The sequence below is a fragment of the Gorilla gorilla genome, chromosome 19, assembly GCF_029281585.2.
Source record: "Gorilla gorilla gorilla isolate KB3781 chromosome 19, NHGRI_mGorGor1-v2.1_pri, whole genome shotgun sequence".
In the NCBI taxonomy this organism is placed as follows: Eukaryota; Metazoa; Chordata; class Mammalia; order Primates; family Hominidae; genus Gorilla; species Gorilla gorilla.
In genome coordinates, this window is record NC_073243.2 from 87,300,064 (window position 1) to 87,321,749 (window position 21,686).

General features: G+C 33.8%; 1 protein-coding gene across 2 annotated transcripts in view; it reads left to right on the forward strand.

The window, feature by feature from the left end:
- LOC101134111 (cadherin-10) overlaps window positions 1-21,686 on the forward strand; it is a 162,331-nt gene that overhangs the window by 50,357 nt on the left and 90,288 nt on the right. For both annotated transcript variants that reach the window (XM_019012927.4, XM_019012928.4), the window contains exon 2: window positions 2,161-2,514. In XM_019012927.4, the coding sequence (XP_018868472.3) occupies window positions 2,284-2,514 (231 nt within the window). In that variant the 5' untranslated portion in view covers window positions 2,161-2,283. The remainder of the gene's footprint in view (window positions 1-2,160; window positions 2,515-21,686) is intronic.

A 21,686-nucleotide genomic window follows, 5' to 3' on the forward strand; every position in this document is an offset into this window, starting at 1 on the left:
ACAATTTTTTAAAATGTAAAAAGAGATGAAATGAGAATGACTGTTTTCTTCAATAAGTTTTAAAGCTTTTGTAGAAGAAAGCAGAAACCCTCACTTACACAAACTCTCCCCTGCCTCTTGGGAATAGTGTACATTTCTGGAGAATACCGTCTGGCACATCCTAATACATATAAAAGCCACTATTTTCGTAAATGTTCCTATTACTTAGAATCCAATCAATTTGAGTTTCAGTGCTTTGTGATGTAAGACCATTTTATGCATCAGATAATTTCTAAACTCCAAGTAGAGTATTACATGACATATTGAAATACAATTTCCATCTATCATGCTGTACGTCTTCAGGCATTGTGGACGACTCCACTGTCATTTAATACACTCAAGGGAGGCACTGCTTCACTATTAATCTTATTTCTTTGAAACATTTATATTAACTTTTAAATCTTCTTAATAATGAAACAAAAAGTAAAGAGATTGCTAACAAATTACTGTGGATGTAAGCATAAATGTAAAAGCAGGAGTACTTATAATGCATTGCCATATTAGGGAAGTGAAACTCAATCCTTTTGGTTCTCAAATCACTTTTTATAACACATACTTTATTATATCCTGAAATAAAATCCATACATATTAGGAAACAAAAGACAATCGACACACACACACACACAAAACAAAATAAGTATATTCACAATAATATAAGTGAAGAATAATATAAAAATTACTGTAATTCAAAAACATATATCTCTATACATAAATGCTTGGGCACAAAAACATATAGCAGGTAATGGTAGTCAAATATTTGCACTGACTTGCAATTCATTCATTCATTTACTCATACATTCAAACTGTTTATTGAACATCTATTATAGACAAGATTCTTTTTTATGCACTGTGATACAGTAATGAAGAAAAGAGTAAAATTATCTTCCTACATGGGATTGTAGAAGAAAAACAGAATATGTACACAATAAATAAATAAATAAATAAAATACATGGAATATACTGGAATATATGAAATGTCAGGGGGTTTTAAAGAAAGACCTGAAAGAAACAGAGGATCTAGCTAGGTGAACATCTACAGGAAAATCATTCTAGGCACAGAGAACAAGTAGGAAGTTGCTGGTTAAGGAAGGGAGCATGTAAAATGTATTGCATGGTGAAGCAAGAAGGACCCTGTGGCTGGAGAAGAGTCAGTTTAGGGGGATGTGGTGGAGGGTTAAAGTGAAACATGGTCAGAGAGGTGGCCAGCAGTGATGAAATTGAGTGCGGTGTTATTGGACAGATTTTGGTTTCTATCACAGTGGGATAAGAAACCACTGGAGTGTTTTGTGAAAAAAAAAATGACATGATCTGACTTAAATTTTAATGGATTTCTAAGGAAATTTTGTTGAGAAAATAGTGGCACGGAAGGTGTAGAGAACAGTCAGTAGGCTGTTACCATAGTCAGCCTGGGGTATAGTGGAGTTCTGGACCAGGCAGTAGAGGTAGTTAGAAGCAGATTATCTGCTAGATTTAATTATATTACAAATTGGTTCACTGTAGTAGTGATTACTTTCTACTCAAGGAAACTCTAGGTGTTCCCCAGGCTAACCTAACAGGGAAGAGAGGAGAGCACTTCAAAGGAAGGCATTCCTAGTTTTCTCATTTGTTTTGTTTTGTTTTGTTTTGTTTGTGCCTTTACTTTTACCTCTGAGTAGGATTGAATTTGAAGAAATTATGCTGCTGTTTAAAAACATTAAAATATAAAATTGCACAACAGAAGGCATGATTCCTGTAGGTTATTTAAATCAGTTTTGTTTTCAAAATTATAATTTGCATTAAATTACTCTGAAAAAATTGACATGCAGAATGAACTATATCTCCTGTGTATATAGCAATGTAATTACTAAAAACTGTTAAAGTGCCAAAAGAAAAAAAAAAAGCCTAATAATGTCCTTTCTTTAGAATTTGGTGGAAATAAACATTTACAATTATATTTTTGTACATTGTAGCCATATTGCTAGACACGTAATATTTCTCAAAACTATTCGTTATTGTATGAAAAATAAAGAAAATGAATGTTTTGGTTGTTATTAATAAACTATCGTCGCTTTAAATTTTAAATGAAAAGTAATAATGATAATGTTGTCAACTAACTTTTTTTGTTTGTTTGTTTGTTTGAAGCTTTGGGAAACATGAACAAAACATTGATGAAATGTTGGAAACCAGTTGAAACACAGTAAAATCAACTGGGTAAAATAGGACCACTTCTCTTCATCTACACTGGGATTTGTCAAGAAGTGAACTATGACAATACATCAATTTTTGCTACTGTTTCTATTCTGGGTATGCCTGCCACATTTCTGCTCTCCAGAAATAATGTTCAGAAGGACGCCTGTGCCACAGCAAAGAATTTTAAGTTCACGTGTACCGAGGAGTGATGGCAAAATTCTCCATCGTCAAAAACGTGGTTGGATGTGGAATCAATTTTTCTTACTTGAAGAATATACAGGATCTGATTATCAGTACGTAGGCAAGGTAAGCTTGTGTTAAAATGGCATGTGTTTATATTTGCTCTTTATATATTTTACTGATGAAAATTTGAAGGTCATCAAACCATCATTTTTATAAATCTGACTCTTTAAATCTCCCTAAAGCATTTTTGTTTATGGAACACGAATTCTAATTTGATAAAAACTGTGGAATGAATATAAAATGATAAATGCATAAATTTATTTATTAGAATTAATTCTGCCCAATAACTTATGGATTAAAGAGGTACTCAAAACTGCAATTTTAGAATTTATGGTTAGAAAGCAATGATAGTGAGAAACCTATATGTAAATACAGTCATTTAAATGACAATACATATGTGTGTATATATATATATTTCACATTGCTATTGAGTTCAGTGAGGAAGCAAAAACATTTCAAAGTTGTTTAATCTACAGAATGAGAAAGCAAATGTCATCAAAATATGATTCAAGGACAAAAATGTTGCTTATTTTAAGAAAATTTATTCTAGGTATGAATGTTATTTATTTTTCTTAGGTCACACTATGGGTGCATTTGTATAAAGAAAAACGAATCGGAAGAAAAGCAAGTAAAAATAGTTTAGCTATTGCAATATAAGGTGGACAGGAAGAGTTTTCATTCTACAGAATTATAAAGTTAGTGAGGATAATTAGTTGTGGTTGGAAATGAAATGAGAAGCTTAACATAAAAGTACTAATGAATGCTTTTACACACTATGTTGTATTCAGTTCAAATTTTCTTTCTTGACACTATCTGAATCTAATTGAAGTTAGATAATGCCTTAGTTGACTTGAGAGCTTACGATAAAATTCATTTTAATAGTCAATATTATTATTTTTATAGATTGTGAGACTATGTCAAAGGAATAAAAGGAAATTAAGTAGACTAACATAAATCACATGTTAACACTACACAATTATCATGCATACATCACTGCCTTGACAATTCTTGCATTAACCTTAACTATAATATCTTCATTCAAATAATTAAAATTGTGTGAAAGGTTTTTTCTTCTAAAAACCCTTTTTTTGAGACAACATTTTCAGTGATTTTAAAACACTGATATGTTTTGTCATATTGCACTCATTTCAGACCTTTTAAAATATCTGGTAAAATGAGAAAGATGATATTAAAGGTTAAATATCATGTTGACTAGAAAGAAAAGGAAAAGAAACAGCAACCAAAGGAATCTTACCAGAAAGCACAAAGTAGCAGGCTTTTCATAGATCTTATTCATTTAAAGCCTGGGAATAGAGAGTGAAGGTTGCTCTCATAGACAACTTTTAGTTTATGAAACTAACTGCTTAGAAAGATAATAACTGAAATCTGGGCTGTAGAAACTAGAAATAGTTTTCTTTGGTTCTTCCTGTACATAGCAGTTAGCTTGTTTGCATCTATTTCCCTTCATCTAGTACTTTATGATGATCTAATAAATGTTGGTAAATTGAATTATCATTACTTTATATACTCTCATAGTCAAGCTACTTCTTATTTATTTTTTATTTTTATCTCATAAAATATCAACACCTTGAAATCAAGAACTGTACTTCATATCTCTTAGAGTAGTAAGAGAGTATTAAGCTCTTAGAGTAGATCTTAATAACTATTTAGCTGACTGAATCAACCTGAGTCATATTAAATTGAATTCCCTCTGCCATCTGGTGGCATTTGGCTCTTTGGCAGAGAAGACTAGTCTAGAAGTTATAATCACTGAAGACAATTAAGTTGGTAAACTTAAGATATATGCATCTTGATATACAACTCAAATTTTATGCTTCCTACTCTGCTTTATGAAAACAAATTAGAAAACTCTTTAATGAGTATTGGTGTAAGGAATTTATGACTGTGTTCATCAGTTCTTTTCCATGTAGACTGTGCTGAACTACTAGAGTTAAGAGAAATGATTTAGGTGTTGTAACTCTCACACTTCTCTGAGTCTGCTTTTAATGGCCAGAGTGTCTAGATTTTAGCTCACATTTCAATCAGTTTTGTAGTTTCTGTGGTTTATTCATGTCATAATCTGTGAAATAGATGCTTTAACATTTTTTGTCTATACTATAGTATTGTATTAATTGCCTTATTATTTGTATTACATTAATTACTTATACAATTACAATCTTATTTAAGAGATAAACATATACATGAGGATATGACAAAAAGGCAATGTTTAACATATGATATTTTAATAAACAAACATTACAATAAATATAACTTGAGGCTAAAATATATTTTCCTCATGAAGTGTAAGAAACTTAACATCCCCCACATATTCTCTCCATCATTATTTATAAAGAATTTATCACAGTCATATTTTCTTTCAGAAATTATTCTGGTTTTTACATCCTTTAAAGTAGACATGTGACATGGTGATAAGTGTTTCAATGCCTCTGGGTTGATGTCGGAGTAATATGTGTTCCAATCACTAGACATATGGAAACATAGTGACAGGTATCTCTCTGTAGTGGGGAATATTTTGGGAGCTCACAAAGCACTCTCCCACTGGCAATGGAGAGACTTACACTGGTTTGATGAGGACAAGACTAAAAAGCACCTGTGTGGAGCAGAAGAACAAATTTTTTTAATACCTAAACAATTAGCTAACCAGACCCTAGGAAGAATTGATGCCTATAATTTCTCAGATAGAAACCCATTACTGCTATGTGGTTAAAGCAAAACGAAAATCCCATTACTGCTCATTGGGTTAAAGTAGAGAGGAGCTTAAGAAAACATACAACTGTCAATCAGAAAACCTAGAATGTGACATTGTTTTTGCCACTGTTTCTCTCCCCTTGGTTTATCAACTTCTCTTGGCCTTCATTTTCTTATCCATGAAATCAAAGGTCATGATTATAGTGTATTATATACACTAATACACTAACATAATATATACTATATATAGATACTAAATAATTTCTATTATTGTACTCACTTCTAATAATATTACATTATAAATATAAATTATATGTGTATTTAAAAACTCATTTAGAAAAAAAAATTAAGAGGAGGAGAGAGAAAGGGAACGGAGAGTAATAAAGCCCATTGGCTAATTGTCACTGCCACCACTCCTTTTGTTTTGTAAGAAACAAAGTCAACCATGCTCAATTCAAAACATTTATTTGTTGAGATCGCCATAAATAGAAGCATTTTCCTGTAAATCATTCTGTTAGATACATTCTAAACAAAAATATATTTAGTGTAAGAGCTTTCTTTTTCCATTTTTCCATGATCTAATCATAACACTGACCTTTAAGGATCTTCCTGTATACTGGAATTTATTGGAATATGTAGGTATTTCCTATATACTCACTCCCCTCTCTTTATCTTCCAAGGCAAGAGCTTCACATGTTGAACTTCAAGGAACCTACTTTTGAAATATGTTACCTCCGTAGTGAAACCTTCTATAAATATTTTAAAATTTCCAAATTTAAATTCAAGGAACATTGCGATTATAAACTCCTATTTTTTATTAGTTTAATATCTTTTTACATGTAGTTTCTAATCATTTTCCTATTGCTCAATCCAGTTGCGTTCAGCAGATAATTTCAAATTCTTCAGCTTCCATACCTTCAAATCTAAGGTAAATAATGATATTAAACTGTAGAGCCTTGAATTTACTTTTAGTTGTAACAAATATGCAGTTCTAAGCAAATCACTAATTCTATATTTACTGCACAAACTTTGTCTATATTTAATATTATAATTAGTCTCAGGTGGTAAAAAGCATGTTAAAAACAGATTTTAATCAAAACCAAAAATTGAGAAAAATCCCAAAACACCAAAAAAAAAAAAATCAGTAACATAAAGGGGCAACCATAAATCTGATTCTAAGTCAGTATAGTAAAATCTCTCTTGCCTTTTCCTAACAGTACTAATTTTATTTCTTCATGGGTTCTTACTTCTAAATATGCTGTCAATACTTCTAAATATGCTCTCAATTATATTCTTCCCTTCAGAGTTACCATTACTGTTTGTTTCCCACAGGGTAGACTTCTAACAAGATCTCCTGACCTCCTGTTTATGTCCAGTCTTAAAGCATATATTTTTCTCCAGCCTCGTGGTCATCCTTCTCTATAGACTTGTCGGCTCCAAACACCCACTATGCATGAAGTGTTTATTCCTTCTTTCAGTAAATATATGGAGGACCTTCTAGGTACCACTCCAGTATTATGCACACAGTGGGGAAAATATAAGCTCTCTGCTCAAAGAGAGCAAATAATAAGAATAACAGCAAGTTATGGGCCTCTTTTGTTTCAGATATAGCACAGACTCCAAAACCAAGAACAAAACAATAGTCAACAAATATTCCCATGTTCTATTTCTGCAGTACTTGTAAATACAGTGAAAATAAAACAGTTTGAGGGTTTTTGCTGTACGAATCAATGTTACTAAATGTTAAGATTGAAGACTCAAAAAGCATGTTTTTATTGTTTTATTGATCTGTTTATTCCTTGGGAATGTATTTTTGCTGTGAAATACCTCATAAGGAAATTATAATTGAAAATTTCTAGAGGATCTCTCTGAAACTGTAGAAACTGATCCATGAGAGACTAACTCAAATTTAAATATCAATAAAGCCCAGAAATAGCAACTGTGTCCACCAGATTAGACTGTGTCCCTTTTACTTTTGATAATATGGACACAGTCATGTCAACTGGCCACAGCTGGAGAAGGAGTAGCTGGAATGAAGTCGGAGGAGAAGCTGTTCTGACCTCCACCACTGCAAACTTCCTAGGCTAAAATAAATCTCAAGTGCACAAGTGGAAAATCTTTGCATTATATGAGAGTTCAGTATGTAGAAAACACTCTACTTCATAACTGAAATGAGACTGTTCTTGAGACTAAACATTCCCAAGTAATTTAAAAAAATTATCCAAACATGACCAAAAGGACCTACATAAAAAACAACTGTTTACTAAATATAAACCTGCTTTTAGTGGTTAGATGGGGTAGGGGATACAGGGATATTGGGACACAGTTATTTTTTATTTGAACCATGTCCATTGCAACCATGTAATGAATAAGACATGAAGAGATAAATGCATTAGGAAATTTTACTTAGAAAAATTTCTGGAAAACATTAATCAGGTTGATGTGATAGACATTGACAGAGACTCCTTTGGATTAAATGATTATAAATATCTTCCTGATGAGTGGACATTTGCATGAATATAGACATTATTTCTCTAATATGTAAAGATCACACACACATGCAAAATGTAAACCTACATTAAAATCTCTGGGGACTTCAAGTAAGAAGTAATAAAAGCATTTATAGAGGCATGTCTTGCAGAAAACTGTGATAATATTTTCAGAGCAGACCACCTCTTTGTTTTTAATTCTCAAAACGCATACAATGTATGTATCTCTCAATACAATAATATTTTAGCTAGCAGTTATGTAGGGAAAATACATCTTCAAATCTCACTATATCATTTTAGCAAAGTATTCAGGAAAATCCTGAATGCATACATTTTGCACTCAAAATTCTCTGTCATAAATTTGAAAAACTTTATTCCATCAAAATATTCAAAGTAAAATAAAACATTTATATCTATAATTTAGCCAATCATTTTTTCACATACAGAATTTTTAAAATATATAGTCAAGAATATTAAGATTATATGAAAATGGAGTCAGTGATTTTTAGTAAAAGCTCAAGAGAAATCTTGGTAAATGAAAACTGTATTAAATCTCATAAATTTTGCTCTGCAGAAGATATCTCAATATAATTTATCAATAATTCGTATTTGCATAATTCACATAATGCACACAAGTACATATGTAAGGGCAATGAAGCATGGTTATTATTAATATGATATTATGAATATCTACCAGAGCTCTCTCATTTTCTTTCTTGGAGACAATACATAATTATTATGTGCAATTTAATTTTGTACCCATTGTATTGAAGAATAATGCTTTTTTCTATAAAGTAAATGAAAGAGAGGGATGTTTGTTATTGTGTTTGCTCATCAATGTCTCATAATTGGCATATGTTCATATATTCATATTCTCACTTGTTTCATATGAAAGCATGAATAGGAGGGAGCACTTTAATTAGTTTCCTAAGGTAAATTCTTAGTCACTTCATATAGCTAAATGTCTACATCCATTTTATTAAAGAATATGGGCTATCTTATTGTTTTACTATTATTATTATTGTTATTAATCACTGAACTGTGTTCCATGACTCCTGGTAATTTTAATTAAGAGTTAACATAGACTGGATGTGATGACTCTCGCCTGTAATCCCAGCACTTTGGGAGGCCAAGGCGGGTGGATCACCTGAGGTCAGGAGTGCAAGACCAGCCTGACCAACATGGTGAAACCTTGTTTCTACTAAAAGTACAAAAAAATTATCCGGGCATGGTGGTGTATGCCTGTAGTTCCAGCTACATGGGAGGCTGAGGCAGGAGAATCGCTTGAACCCGGGAGGCGGAGGTTGCAGTGAGTTGAGATTGCTCCATTGCACCACTCCAGCCTCGGCAAAAAGAGCTAAACTCCGTCTCAAAAAAAAAAAAAAAAAAAAAGGAGTTAATAAAGCATGTAAATTTTCATGTAGGTGGATTAAAATTGAGAGGGGAGCAGCAACTTTGTTAAACTATAACTTAAAACCTTTGCTTCTCTCTTTAGAGCTCTAATCCACAGTAGGCAAAGGGAATTTAATGTAAATTTCAGATTCCCCCTTTAGCAAAATTATCTCACTAACTTCATGTTTAAAAATATACTATGCATTTATAGATTACATAAAGCTATTAAATGTAGAACTTTGAATTAAAATGTTAAATCCTAGCCCAAGATTAGAGGTATATTATCAAGTAGGAAATTGAGCTGTAAGAATGTATACTATTATATCAAATTTTCTAAAGGAATTTAAATTTGGCTGCAGTTTAGCTTAACTTACATCATCAAATTTCTCAGCATTCAGTGGTGTCATTTTCAAATACCACCCCAAAAAAAGTGCAAGACGACTGAGCTTTTTCAATTTTCTTTGACACTCCTCTGTCGCTATTTGCAAGTCTGCATCATAGGCTTAGCACCAAATCTAGTTTTGTTTGATTTTCCTGAGTCTAGCAGAGAGGAGGGACAGAACTGTGAATCATGAGAGGACTAGGCTTCCGCCCCTGTGATAACTGAGCTTCTGAAGGGACACAATAAAGAGAAAAAAACAAAAATCTAGGAAATGACCTTTGATTATGTTTACTCCTAGATGTAGAGAAAATCCAAGAAAAAGTATGTTTGGGCTGGGAGTGGTGGCTCACGCCTGTCATCCCGGCACTTTGGGAGGCTGAGACAGGTGGATCACCTGAAGTCAGGAGTTTGAGACCAGCCTGGACAATATGGTGAAACCCTGTCTCTACTAAAAATACAAAAAATTAGCTGGGCGTGGTAGCAGGAGCTTGTAATCCCAGCTACTTGGGAGGCTGAGGCAGGAGAATTGCTTGAACCTGGGAGGCAGAGGTTGCAGTGAGCCAAGATTGCGCTACTGCACTCCAGCCTGGGTAACAAAAGCTAAACTCCGTTGTTGTTGTTGTTGTTGTTGTTGTTTTAAAGAAAAAGTATGTTTGTGTGTTGGTGGAGGGAAGGAGACTATGACCCTTCTAGAGGCCAAAGAAGCAAAACGTTCCAAGGAATTGGTGACTGATCTTGTTGAGTGATACAAACTCATTACAGAGACAGATGTAGCAATTTCGAGATCAGTGTGGACCCAGGAGAGACTAGTTGTAATAATCTGGGCAAATGAGAATAAGATGGCTTTGAGTTAGACTGGAAGAAGCCTACTTGCTAGGTTTTCAGAGTCGTATTATTAAGATTAAAAATTAAGTGGGCCGGGTGCAGTGGCTCACGCCTGCAATCCCAGCACTTTGGGAGACCGAAGCGAAGATTGCTTGAGACTGGGAGTTCGAGATCAGCCTGAGCAACATGGCAAAACACTGTCTCTACTAAAAATAGAAAAAATTATCCAGGCATGGTGGCACGTCCCTGTAGTCCCAGCTACCAGAAAGGGTGAGGTGAAAAGATCACCTGAGCCTCGGAGTTTGAGGCTGCAGTGAGCCATGATCATGCCACTGCACTCCAGCCTGGATGACAGAGTGAGACCTTGTATCAGGGGAAAAAAAAAAAAAAAGCTATATTTGAAATGATGAACAACTAGACAACTAGAAAGGTAAGATATATTATGATGTGGATAGTAAAAAGGGATGTGAGGTCGGGCACGGTAGCTCACACCTGTAATCCCAGCACTTCCGGAGGCCAAGGCGGGTGGATCACTAGGTCAGGAGATCGAGACCAGCCTGGCCAACATGGTGAAACCCCGTCTCTACTAAAATACAAAAAATTAGCCAGACGTGGTGGCACGTGCCTGTAGTCCCAGCTTCTCAGGGGGCTGAGGAAGGGGAATCCTGTAAACCCTGGAGGCGGAGGTTGTAGTGAGCCGAGATTGTGCCACTGCACTCCAGCCTGGCAACAGAGCAAGACTCTGTCTCTCTCTCTCTCTCTCTCTCTCACACACACACACACACACACACACACACACACACACACACACACACACACACACAAAAGGAAAAGAAAGGATGTGAACGTCAACATGAGGTGAGCTCACTCTTTTTGTTAAAAATTGTAATTAAATATAACTATTAAGCTCAAAGTCACCATCATACATAATCAGAAAAAAAAGACATGCTAATTTAAATCACCAGTTTTTAAAAAGACCTTTCTCATCACCAGTATTTAACGTTTTTCTGGAAGAAAATATTGGTATAATTACTATCACATAAAATTTTGGGGGTACAGTTAAATGAGATATATAATATTTTGAAACTTGATGTAGCCTGATAATGATACCTTTAAAGTTTATTTTATTATTTTAGGATTTCAACAACCTCATGAGGTAGTTCCAATTATCTTTCATTTATAATTAAGAAAAAAATATGTGCCTTCATTGTCTAAGTTTTCTAGTGGTAAGAATCAAGAAAGTTGTAAAAATGGACTTCTGACCCTGAACGTATGACTCCAGGATTAGAATCAACATTATGCCTCATTCGCCATTATTAAGAATATTCTTGGCCGGGCACGGTGGCTCACGCCTGTAATCCCAGCACTCTGGGGGGCCGAAGCAGGTGGATCATAAGGTCAGGAGTTCAAGATCAGCCTGGCCAAGATGAGGAAACCCCGTCTCTACTAAAAATACAAAAATTAGCTGGGCTTGGTGGCACGTGCCTGTAATCCCAGCTATTCGGGAGGCTGAGGCAGAAAATTGCTTGAAGCCGGGAGGCGGAGATTGCAGTGAGTGGAGACTGCACCACTGCACTCCAGCCTGGGCAACAAAGTGAGACTCCGTCTCAAAAAAAAAAAAAAAATTCTTACATTTATTAATATATATTACCACATCAAAACAGTTATATTTTTAAGTAGTGCACTGATTAATAAATTAGCAGATTTTTTTTCTAGTTAAGTACAAAACTAAGATTGCATATGTAATAGAGCTATTTTGACTATTTCACAGAAAAATCCAATTAATTTTCATAGCCATTATGTGTTTATTATTTAATTTGTATTTGGAATTGATGATGCATGCACTTTATACAGAAAAGGTATCCAGTTAAAACTAAGATTCTTATCTTGATCCTCAGATGTCCCTAGTTTTCTTCTTTAAAAAATATATATTTCCAGTTTTTTGTTATATATTCCAAGAGAAACATGTAAAGACGTGTGTTATCTTGTTTTTGGAAACATGGCAGTGTACTTTATGAGATGTGAGATGTTAATGGAATCTGCTTTTTTTTTTTTTACTAAAAAATGTAACCTGGGACTCACTGCATTACAGTACATAAAGACATTTTTCTCTTTTTGAGTAGCTGAATAATATTCTTTCTAATGGGTGCACTGTAATTGTTTTAACATTTTTAAAGGACGTTTAGTTTTTTTTAAAAAAATTAATATAGCAATATGACAGGTGCTCTTTGACACAGAGTTATATCTTGAGGAAATATGACTACAAGTAGAAATGCTGAAGCATAGTCTTGAAAAGTTTTAAACTTTGATAGGGATTTTATATTACTCTCCATTGAGGTTGTTTCAACTTAAACCAATGACTATGAAAGTAACTATTTTTGAACAACTGTAGCAGATCACTGTATCACCATTATCATTTTTATTTATTTTATTTTATAAGTGAAAAGATTTACGAGTGACATTTTATTGTTCATGCTAAGTGAGCATGAGCATCTATGTGTTTAAAGCATTTTGCATTTTGCAAATGTGTTCAGATCCTTTGTCAATCTTTCTATTGACATGGTAGTGTTTTTTTTGATCCACAGTCTGTCTTTATTAATTGACCTTTATGTTTTAAAAATTTTTTAAATAATGCGTATTTCAATTTACATAAAACATGTATACACTTTAACAAATAAATACAAATCAATAGATGTGTCCTCTTCCCAGGCCAGGAAATGGAAAATTTCTAGCCCCCAGGAATCCCTCTTTGTGGTGTATTAATAGCAACACCATTTTTCCTTCCAAGAGGTGCTATTAAACTTTATTTTGTGATAATAGTGTCTGTTTTTCTTTATAGTTTGAATATCTATATAGGTATTTCTAAATAAAATACTAGAATTTTGGCTATTTTTGAAATTTAAGCATAATCATAGTACAGATAATCTTTTGTCTTTCTTTTGCCAAATATTGTTGTGTAGCGTATCTTTCTACATAAACGTATTTGAATTCAGTACAATCCTATTAATATGGATCACATATCAATGGATATGTTATGCAATATCAATGTGTATATGGAGTGGCCTCTTCCCCTAGTTTTGACTGTTACCAACAATGCTCCTACGATCATTTCTGTACGTGTATCCTGATACTCATGTACATTAGTATATAATCTGAAGTAAAATTGCTGTTCTATAGTATGAACCTAGCTTTAATCTTTTCAGAAGTTGTCATAGTACTTTCCTAAGTTGTAACCAGTAAAACTTCCACCAGCAGTGAATGAGTTCCTGTTATTTGATGTCAACATCTTAACTTCTTATTTTTAGAATTTTAAAAATATCTTTTTTATTCTCATTTTTCTCAATATCAGTAATCTTCCATCTTTGTAATTAAGTTTTTTTAGATCAAAACATTTACTTTTTGTGTTACCCAAAATAAAGCCAAGCAGATAATGAAATAAACACAATTTTTAAGGGTTCCGTCCTGGGTTATCTGTTCTAGAATTTAGTAAACAGTTCAAGTTTCGGTTACTTTGACACTTCTTCTGGATGATTATAACCACGTATTGAAGTTTTTCAAGTGTTTTACCAATAGTTTCTTCAGGATGTCTATTGTTTTCCTGTGGATTGCTTCATTCACAAATTCATAACAGGTGTGGAGCACCAAGTATTTTTCTGGGCAATCTCTAGGTCACTCAGTCACATCACTGCATGGAAGGCAACCATCCTGTCCTCACGAAGCTTGCATTTTTAGTGAGAAATACAGGAAATTCAAAATAAACGTGAGACATATTATTCTTATAGTTGTTACAAATGTAAGTGCAATCAGAAAAGGAGAGATGTAGCAAGATAAGGAATATTGGGAATAGGGCAGAACAGGTCATGTTGATCAATGCTTCCTCACGGAGAAGGTGATATTTGAGCAAAGGACTGGAAGGAAGTGAATGAGACCAGCAGTTATCAAGGGGTTACTATTTTCATGAAGAAGAAATAATTACTGCAAATGCTTTAAATTGAGAGGTTCTGGTGAATATTTGAGGAAAGCAAGGAGTCAACTGTAGCTGAAGCAAAGGAAGCAAGAGGAAAGTGGTAGGAGAAGAGGTAGGAAAAGAGGTAATGGGTTGGGGGGTGCCCAGAATCCCCAGGGTGTGGTAGACTGAATAATGGCCCCCAAGGATGGCCACACCCTAATCCTCACAACTGTGAGCATGTCACTTCAAATGTCTGAAGAGACTATGCAAATGTGATCAAGTTAAGGATCTTGATGTGAAGCAAGTATCCTGGATTACATGAATGATCCCAACATAACTCATGGGTCTCTGTTAAGAGTGAAGCAAGAGAGTCAATTTTAGAAAAAAGAGATGTGACAATGGAAGTAGAGGTTGAAATGATGCACTTTGGAGATGAAGGAAGGGGACACAAGCTACAGAATGCAGACAGCTGGAAAAGGCAAGGAAGTAGAGTCTCCTTTGAAGCTTCCAGAAGGAATGCAACCCTATTATCTCCTTGGTTTTAGACTTCTGACATTTCACAGCTATAAGAAAATTAATTTGTGTTGTTTTAATTCATTGGGTTTGTGGTTATTTCTTACAATAGGAATAGGAAACTAATATGTAGGGTCTTATATAAATTCTGACTTTTACTCTATGTTACATGGGAAGATACTGTAGAATTCTTAGCAGAAGGTTGATATTATACTAAGTTTTAACTAATGGATACTCGGCTTAATACCTGGGTGATGAAATAATCTGTATAACAAACCAGTAACTCATTTTTTTCTATGACAAAACTAAGGTATCATAGAATATCTTTAGTAAATTCTTCTAACCATTCATGAAAGCAATAATTCCATCTCACACAAATTATTTAAGAGAATGGAAAACATGTTGATACTGCCTATCTGATTTTATATGGTTAATATAACTTTGCCATCTAAATCCAATAAAAATAGTTAAACAAAAGGTATTTAACAGGGAAATATCTTGTATAAAAATGAATACTTTTATAAAACTCAAAAATTATATATAGTCTATATAATAATCTGTATAACAAACCCCCATGACATGGGTTTACCTATATAACAAACCTGCACAGGTACCTCTGAACTTAAAATAAAAGTTAAAAAAATAGAATTTTCACTCTGTCTTCTGGCTTTAAAGTTGATACAATAGAAATTTCTCGAGTATTATATATGGAGTTTTTGGGAGTGTTGTTAAGGATGACTCCTAAGTCAAAGAAGATTTTGGCCTTAGCAACTGGAGACTATAAATCTGCTTTTATTTGAAGCGATAGAGCATTAGGGAGAAAAAAACAGATTTCAACTTTAGAAAGAGTAAGATACATGAAGTTTTGAATTGTAAATTGGAACCTCTTAGCAGTAATTACCTTCTGTATGGTATTTAATGTCATGGGACTAGATAATATGTAAAAAATGTGAGTGTAGTGAGAGAAGAACTAGGTCCATTTTCAGGGGCAAGCCCTCATTAAGACATGTGTATGGTAGAGAGCGAGAGAAGAAAAAACAATGAATGAAACTGAGAATAAATATTTCTTGAGCTGCAGGAAAACCTAAGAGTCAGAGGTATCTTAGAAGACAAAGAAAATGTAAGGAGAAGAGAATGTGTCAACCTTGTCAAAAGCTGCTGCTAAGTCAAGAATGAGGAGAGGTTTGAATTGACTGTTAACTTTGGTTTCCATGTTACACTTACTTCCAGGTTGTAAGTGTGCTTGATGTTTGTAATTTCATGATGTAGTGAGTCCAGCATTCTTTTTGCAGTGGATTTAAAAGGGCATACAGCGAGAAAAAGTGGAGAAAGCACATGTGAGCAAACTTTAGAAAGTCTTGCTAGAAAGGAGCAAATACGTGCAGCAGTATCTGGCAGGGAACAGTGTTAGTGTAATCAACAAAAAATATATATCTATATACATAGATGTATATTTATATATACATATATATTTTTGTTTTCGTTGTCTTTCTGCATGAATAAAGAATCTAATACAATATCGAATAAAAAATATGATAGGGAGAATTCTTATTTTGTTCCTGATTTCAAAGAAAATGTTTACCATTTTACTCTTAATTATAAAGTATCTTAAGGTTGTTTTTAAAGATACCTTTAGCAGAAGAAGGAATTGCCTTTTAATCATAGTGTCTTTTTTTTACTCATAAATGAATATTAAATCTTTTCAAATATATTTATAACTCTATTGACCTGTTTATTTCCCATTTAATAAATTAACCTGAGTGATTACCTTAAATAATATTTCTCATTTGAACCAAATTTGAAGATCTGGAAGAAGTCAATATTGGTAATTATAACTTTTTAAAATTATTATCTTCCATTTGCTTGTTTAAAATTTTTGAGTTTTATAAAATTTTTCATTTTTTATACAAGATATTTCCCTGTAAAATGCATTTTCTTTAACTCTTTTTGTTGGATTTAGATGGCAAACTTATATTAGCCACATAAAATCAGGTAGGCAGTATCAACATGTTTTCCGTTGTCTTAAATAATTTCTGTGAGATGGAATTATTGCTTTCATGAATGGTAGACAGAATTCATTGAAGATATCCTATAATTCCACAGTTTTGTTGTAGAAAAAAATGAGCTACTGATTTGTTTTCTTCAATGGAAGAAAGTATTCAAGGAGATACTTGAATTCTCCTTGCTTCTTGCCTTAGTTTTAGTAAACCTCATTTTTAGCACTTATTAAATACTGATTTTGACAAACAAAACAGTAATGCATATATATTTGCAGAGCAGGAGTTTCCAGCAGTTCTAATGGATCAGGGTATAGCAGAAAGATATGTAGCTGGTGAATCCAGTGATTCTGAAGCAGAGATTCTTAAACCAGACTATTACTCTTTGTATGGCAAAGGAATAAAGTCTCCATGGCCAGAATCCATGTGTCTTCTGGTCATCTATAGCTAGATGAAGAAGATGAAGATGCTTCTTTCAATAAACCAACTGCTGAAGACAGGACTTGCTAAAAACATGTAATTACTTTTTAGCTTAAAAGGGTGAACTCTATGAACATTTCTGAGTCAGTTCCATGTTACCCAACTTAGGCAAAAAATAATAAAGCTTGTGAAAACCATTTTCTTGGTTACAATGTATTCACTGGCATTAAGGAAATCTTCTCATTTTGGACACCTATTTTATGAAAGATCTAGCTGCTGCCCCATTTGTTGAGCTTCACTCTTCTGCTCCCTCTGAAGGGACAATGGAAAGTGTCCTCTCCTCACCAGCACTGTGGTGGGGTGAGGCAGGTATTTGTCATCTCCATTACACATTTCCTCATAGAGACATTACAAGTGAAGGTCAGGCTCTTCAATGCTGAAGAATGGTGACAGTATGGGTTAGCATATGGAATTGGCTTCTAATAACATTTAGTTATTTAGTAGATTGTGACTGTGTTGATCATTGTGCTCTTAAACAACACTGAACAAGGATTTCAGTCCTTATTATTTGTGTGGGGCCCAGTAAAAATGGTCTTGTTATATGGTAAGGACTTCAATTTTTATAACATATATGACAGGAGCATGGCCGTCCTATAGCCTCAGGAACAAGGTGACAGCTTAGATTCTCTCAACAGAATACAGGTTTAGAATTAATTTAGGAGTTGGGAGAAATCTAAATCTAGGAAATTCATAAATTAAATCAATTTCTAAACCAGACATATACCTAATAAGAATATTATGATGTTTGACTTATAAATTCTGTATTCTTAACTATTTACTATATGTAGTGAAAGAGAAACATTAACAGATCAGTTGGTTTATCTAATATTTCCTGCCAGAGTTTATTTTATTGTCATATCTTCTTGCATGTATGCAGGCAAGGAAATGAGATGAATATTGTTGTAATAAAGAGTGATGGAAAATCTATGCAATTAAAATTTTGAAAAACGTATTGATGAACAACTGTATTTTATGATACTTTCAGGTTTGTAGAAAAGTTACAGGATAGTATGAAGGTCCTGTTTATCCCACAACTCACTTCCCCTCTTGTGATCATTTTCAGTTACTTTAGTACTTTTGTCACAAATAATCAGCCAATAGGTATACATTGTTATTAAATAAATCCTGTGGTTTATTCAGATTTTCATGTTTCTTCCCTAATGACCTTTCTCACCTCTAGAATTCCACCAGAAAACTACAGTGCATTTAGCCATCATGTATCCTTAAATTCTTTTATGCTGTGGAAGCTTCACGGTTTTTGGGTTTTTTTTTAAATAACTTTGACGTTGAGGTGTACTCGAGTGTTTTATAGAATATCTCTCAGTTTGGGGGTTTTTTTTTTAATATTTTAGCTAATGGACTGACTGTGGTTGTGGGCTTTGGGAGGAAGACCACCGAGGTAAAAATGCCATTCTTAGCACATCATATCATGGCATGGGCAGATGTTTTCAATATTGCTCATTAGTGATCATGTTAACCTTGAAACCTAGGTAAGGTCTCCACTGACATGCTGCTTTCTATACTGTCCTTTTGGAAACTAGTCACTAAGCATAGTCCACTCTTAAGGGACTGCCAATTTTTCTCTAACTTTTAGAAGGGTAGATTTACAAAATTACCTGAAATTCTTCTGTAGGATATTTGTCTCTTCTCCCCTGTTCATTTATTTATTTAGTAATTTATTTATATTCACATTTACACCTGGATATTTACTTTTTACTTTAGGTTATAATCTAATACTATTTGACTGACTTTGTTACTCAGATTGATCCAGCTTTGGCCATTGGGAACTCTTCCCTATCGTTTTGGGTTTTGAGTACTTTTACTTTCTTATTTTGAGCAGTGCAAGATGTCTCAGTCTCATCTTGTATTTTCTAGCCCAGTGATCGAATAAGACATTTCAAGAAGACATTTTTCAAAGAAAAAGATGGTGAAGAGGTTTAACCTACCAGAATTTAAGTCAAGTTACATAATAATCTTCTAAAGCACGTGGCTCTAAGTTGAAAAAACAATCTAAAATAATAAAATAAATGCTACAAGGTGATATAAAGTATTATGAGATATCAATGTAATACACATCAGGAACAAATCAGTAATGGAAAAGTCACCCTCACCTTAATTGCTATTGTCACTAGCAATAAGGGAATTTAATTTTGGTTTATAGCTGATAAAATTGAAGAAATACAGATGAGAAATTATGACATAGACAAGTCAAATTGTCTCTCCACATGAGAAAAATAAATGTCCTAAAATAATTAAAGTTATAAAAATACGTAAAAATGTTATTGGCAGGTTTGTAGGAAACCGATATGCAGGAATGATAGCTCTTTGGGTTAATTCAAATCAGCAGGAGCCAATATTTCAGACAATAGGTAACAAACAGTAAGTTTTTATATATTTGATCCAATAATAGCATTTTGAACATTTTGGAAGTTAACTCCAAAGAGAAAAAAAATGTTTATAGAAGTGCTATTTATAAAATATACAATAGAAACCTATTCAAACTCTCTAGAACAGAATAATGGCTAAACATTAAGATATCTAAACACACTATAAAACTTGCACAGGTATTTAAATATAAAGAGTATAAAAGCACATGGAAATACTATTGGAAAAGAATATTTCCATCACTGGAAACAATGTTACAAAAAGTAAAGCAGGCACTCCTTACATTTAAGTGAACGTATGTTTGTTCATTTATATTTATTTATTCAATCATTCAATAAAAATGTTTATTTGAGAACCTCAGTTAGATGCTGGGGAAATACTATGACCAGTGGTATCTACTTCTGGCTTTCAAAAATATTATATTTTAACAGAAACCCAAACATTTTAAAGCAATATAATAGAGCCAAATGTTCATTAAGCATTAAGTTGATTTTTAGGTAAAGTATCTTAACGTAATTCGTAAAAGATGGAAACAATAAACTACTCTAAAATTACAGGCTGAGGATGCAGGAGACTTTTCTTTTTTTCTTTCTTTTTTTTTTTTTTTTTTTTTTTTTGTTGTTGTTGCCCAGGCTGGAGTGCAGTGGTGTGACCACAGCTCGCTGCAACCTCTGCCTCCCGGGTTCAAGCGATTCTCATGCCTCAGCCTCCTGAGTAGCTAAGATTACAGGTGTATGCCACCATGCCTGGCTAATTTTTATATTTTTAGTAGAGAGGGGTTTTTGCCATGTTGGCCAAGCTGGTCTGGAGCTCCTGACCTCAGGTGATCCGCCTGCCTCAGCCTCTCAAAGTGCTGGAATTACAGGCATGAGCCATGGTACTGGTGCTGGACCAGCAGGAGACATTTTGAATGTGAAATTAACCTCCTTGTCTCAGATCCGTTTGAGTGACCATGAAAAATTTACCTGAAAACAGACTTGTGTAATGGTGATTAACTTCATTTCTAAATAACATATTGAAGTATTTGTACTATTTACATTTAAGGTATCTTTCATGGGTTAGGTTTGAATTTATTATCTATTTGTTTTCTATTTGTACCGTCTACTTTTGTTCTCTTGTGTTTTTTTTCCTATCATCTTTTGAACTAATTAAATTTAAAAAATAATATCTTAGTATTTGCCCATTAACTCTGAGTCTTTATTTTGTTATGTTAGTTCGGAAGTTGGTGACCTATGACTAGCGGGCTAAATCTAGAAGGCCTTTGATCTAAGAATGATTTTTGCATCTTATTTGGCAGGGTTAGAAAAGAAAAGAAAAAGATGATATTGATATATGTGGGCTTCAAAGTCTAATATATTTACTATCTTCCTCTTTACAAAAAAAGTAGTTTGTTGATCCCTTCTTAGTGGTTTCTTCAGGAATTCTACTACAGAAAGTCCTCTTTTTGTATGGCAGTGCGAGACCATAGAACGTCTGTGCACACTGAAACCCATGCAAAGTGATATATCTTAATAATTAATTGAGAAAATCACAAGTGCTCTACTACCTTTAAATTTTTTAGTCAAAGCTCTAAAACTCTTCTACTATTGGTCATAAATGTATAGAAAATGAAAAAACATATTAAGCAACTATTATTGAGTATGCTATAATTTTACATAGTAGAAATATTGAGGATTAAAGTGTTTTGTTTCTTTATTAAAAAAGAAAAAAAAACTTGGCTGGGCCTGGTGGTTTATGCCTGTAATCTCAACATCTTGGGAAATCAAGGCAGGAGGATTTCTTGAGCCCAGGATTTTAAGACCAGCCTGGCAATGTTGTCAGAACTTGTATTTACAAAAGAGAGAAAGGAAGGAAGGAAAGAAGGAAGGAAGGAAGAGAGGGAGGGAGGGAGGGAGGGAAGAGGAAAGAGGGAAGGAGGGAAGAGGATGAGGAGGAGGAGGGAAGGGAAGAAGGAAAGAAGGGAAAGGCAAGGGGAAGGGGAGGGGGAAGGGGAAGGAGAAGTGAGAAATATCTGGTGCTATTGGTGTGTAGCTTGTAGTCTGGGAGACTGAGGTGGGAGAATCACTTGAGCTGCATTCCAGCCTGGGCGACAAACAGATACCCTGTCTCAAGAC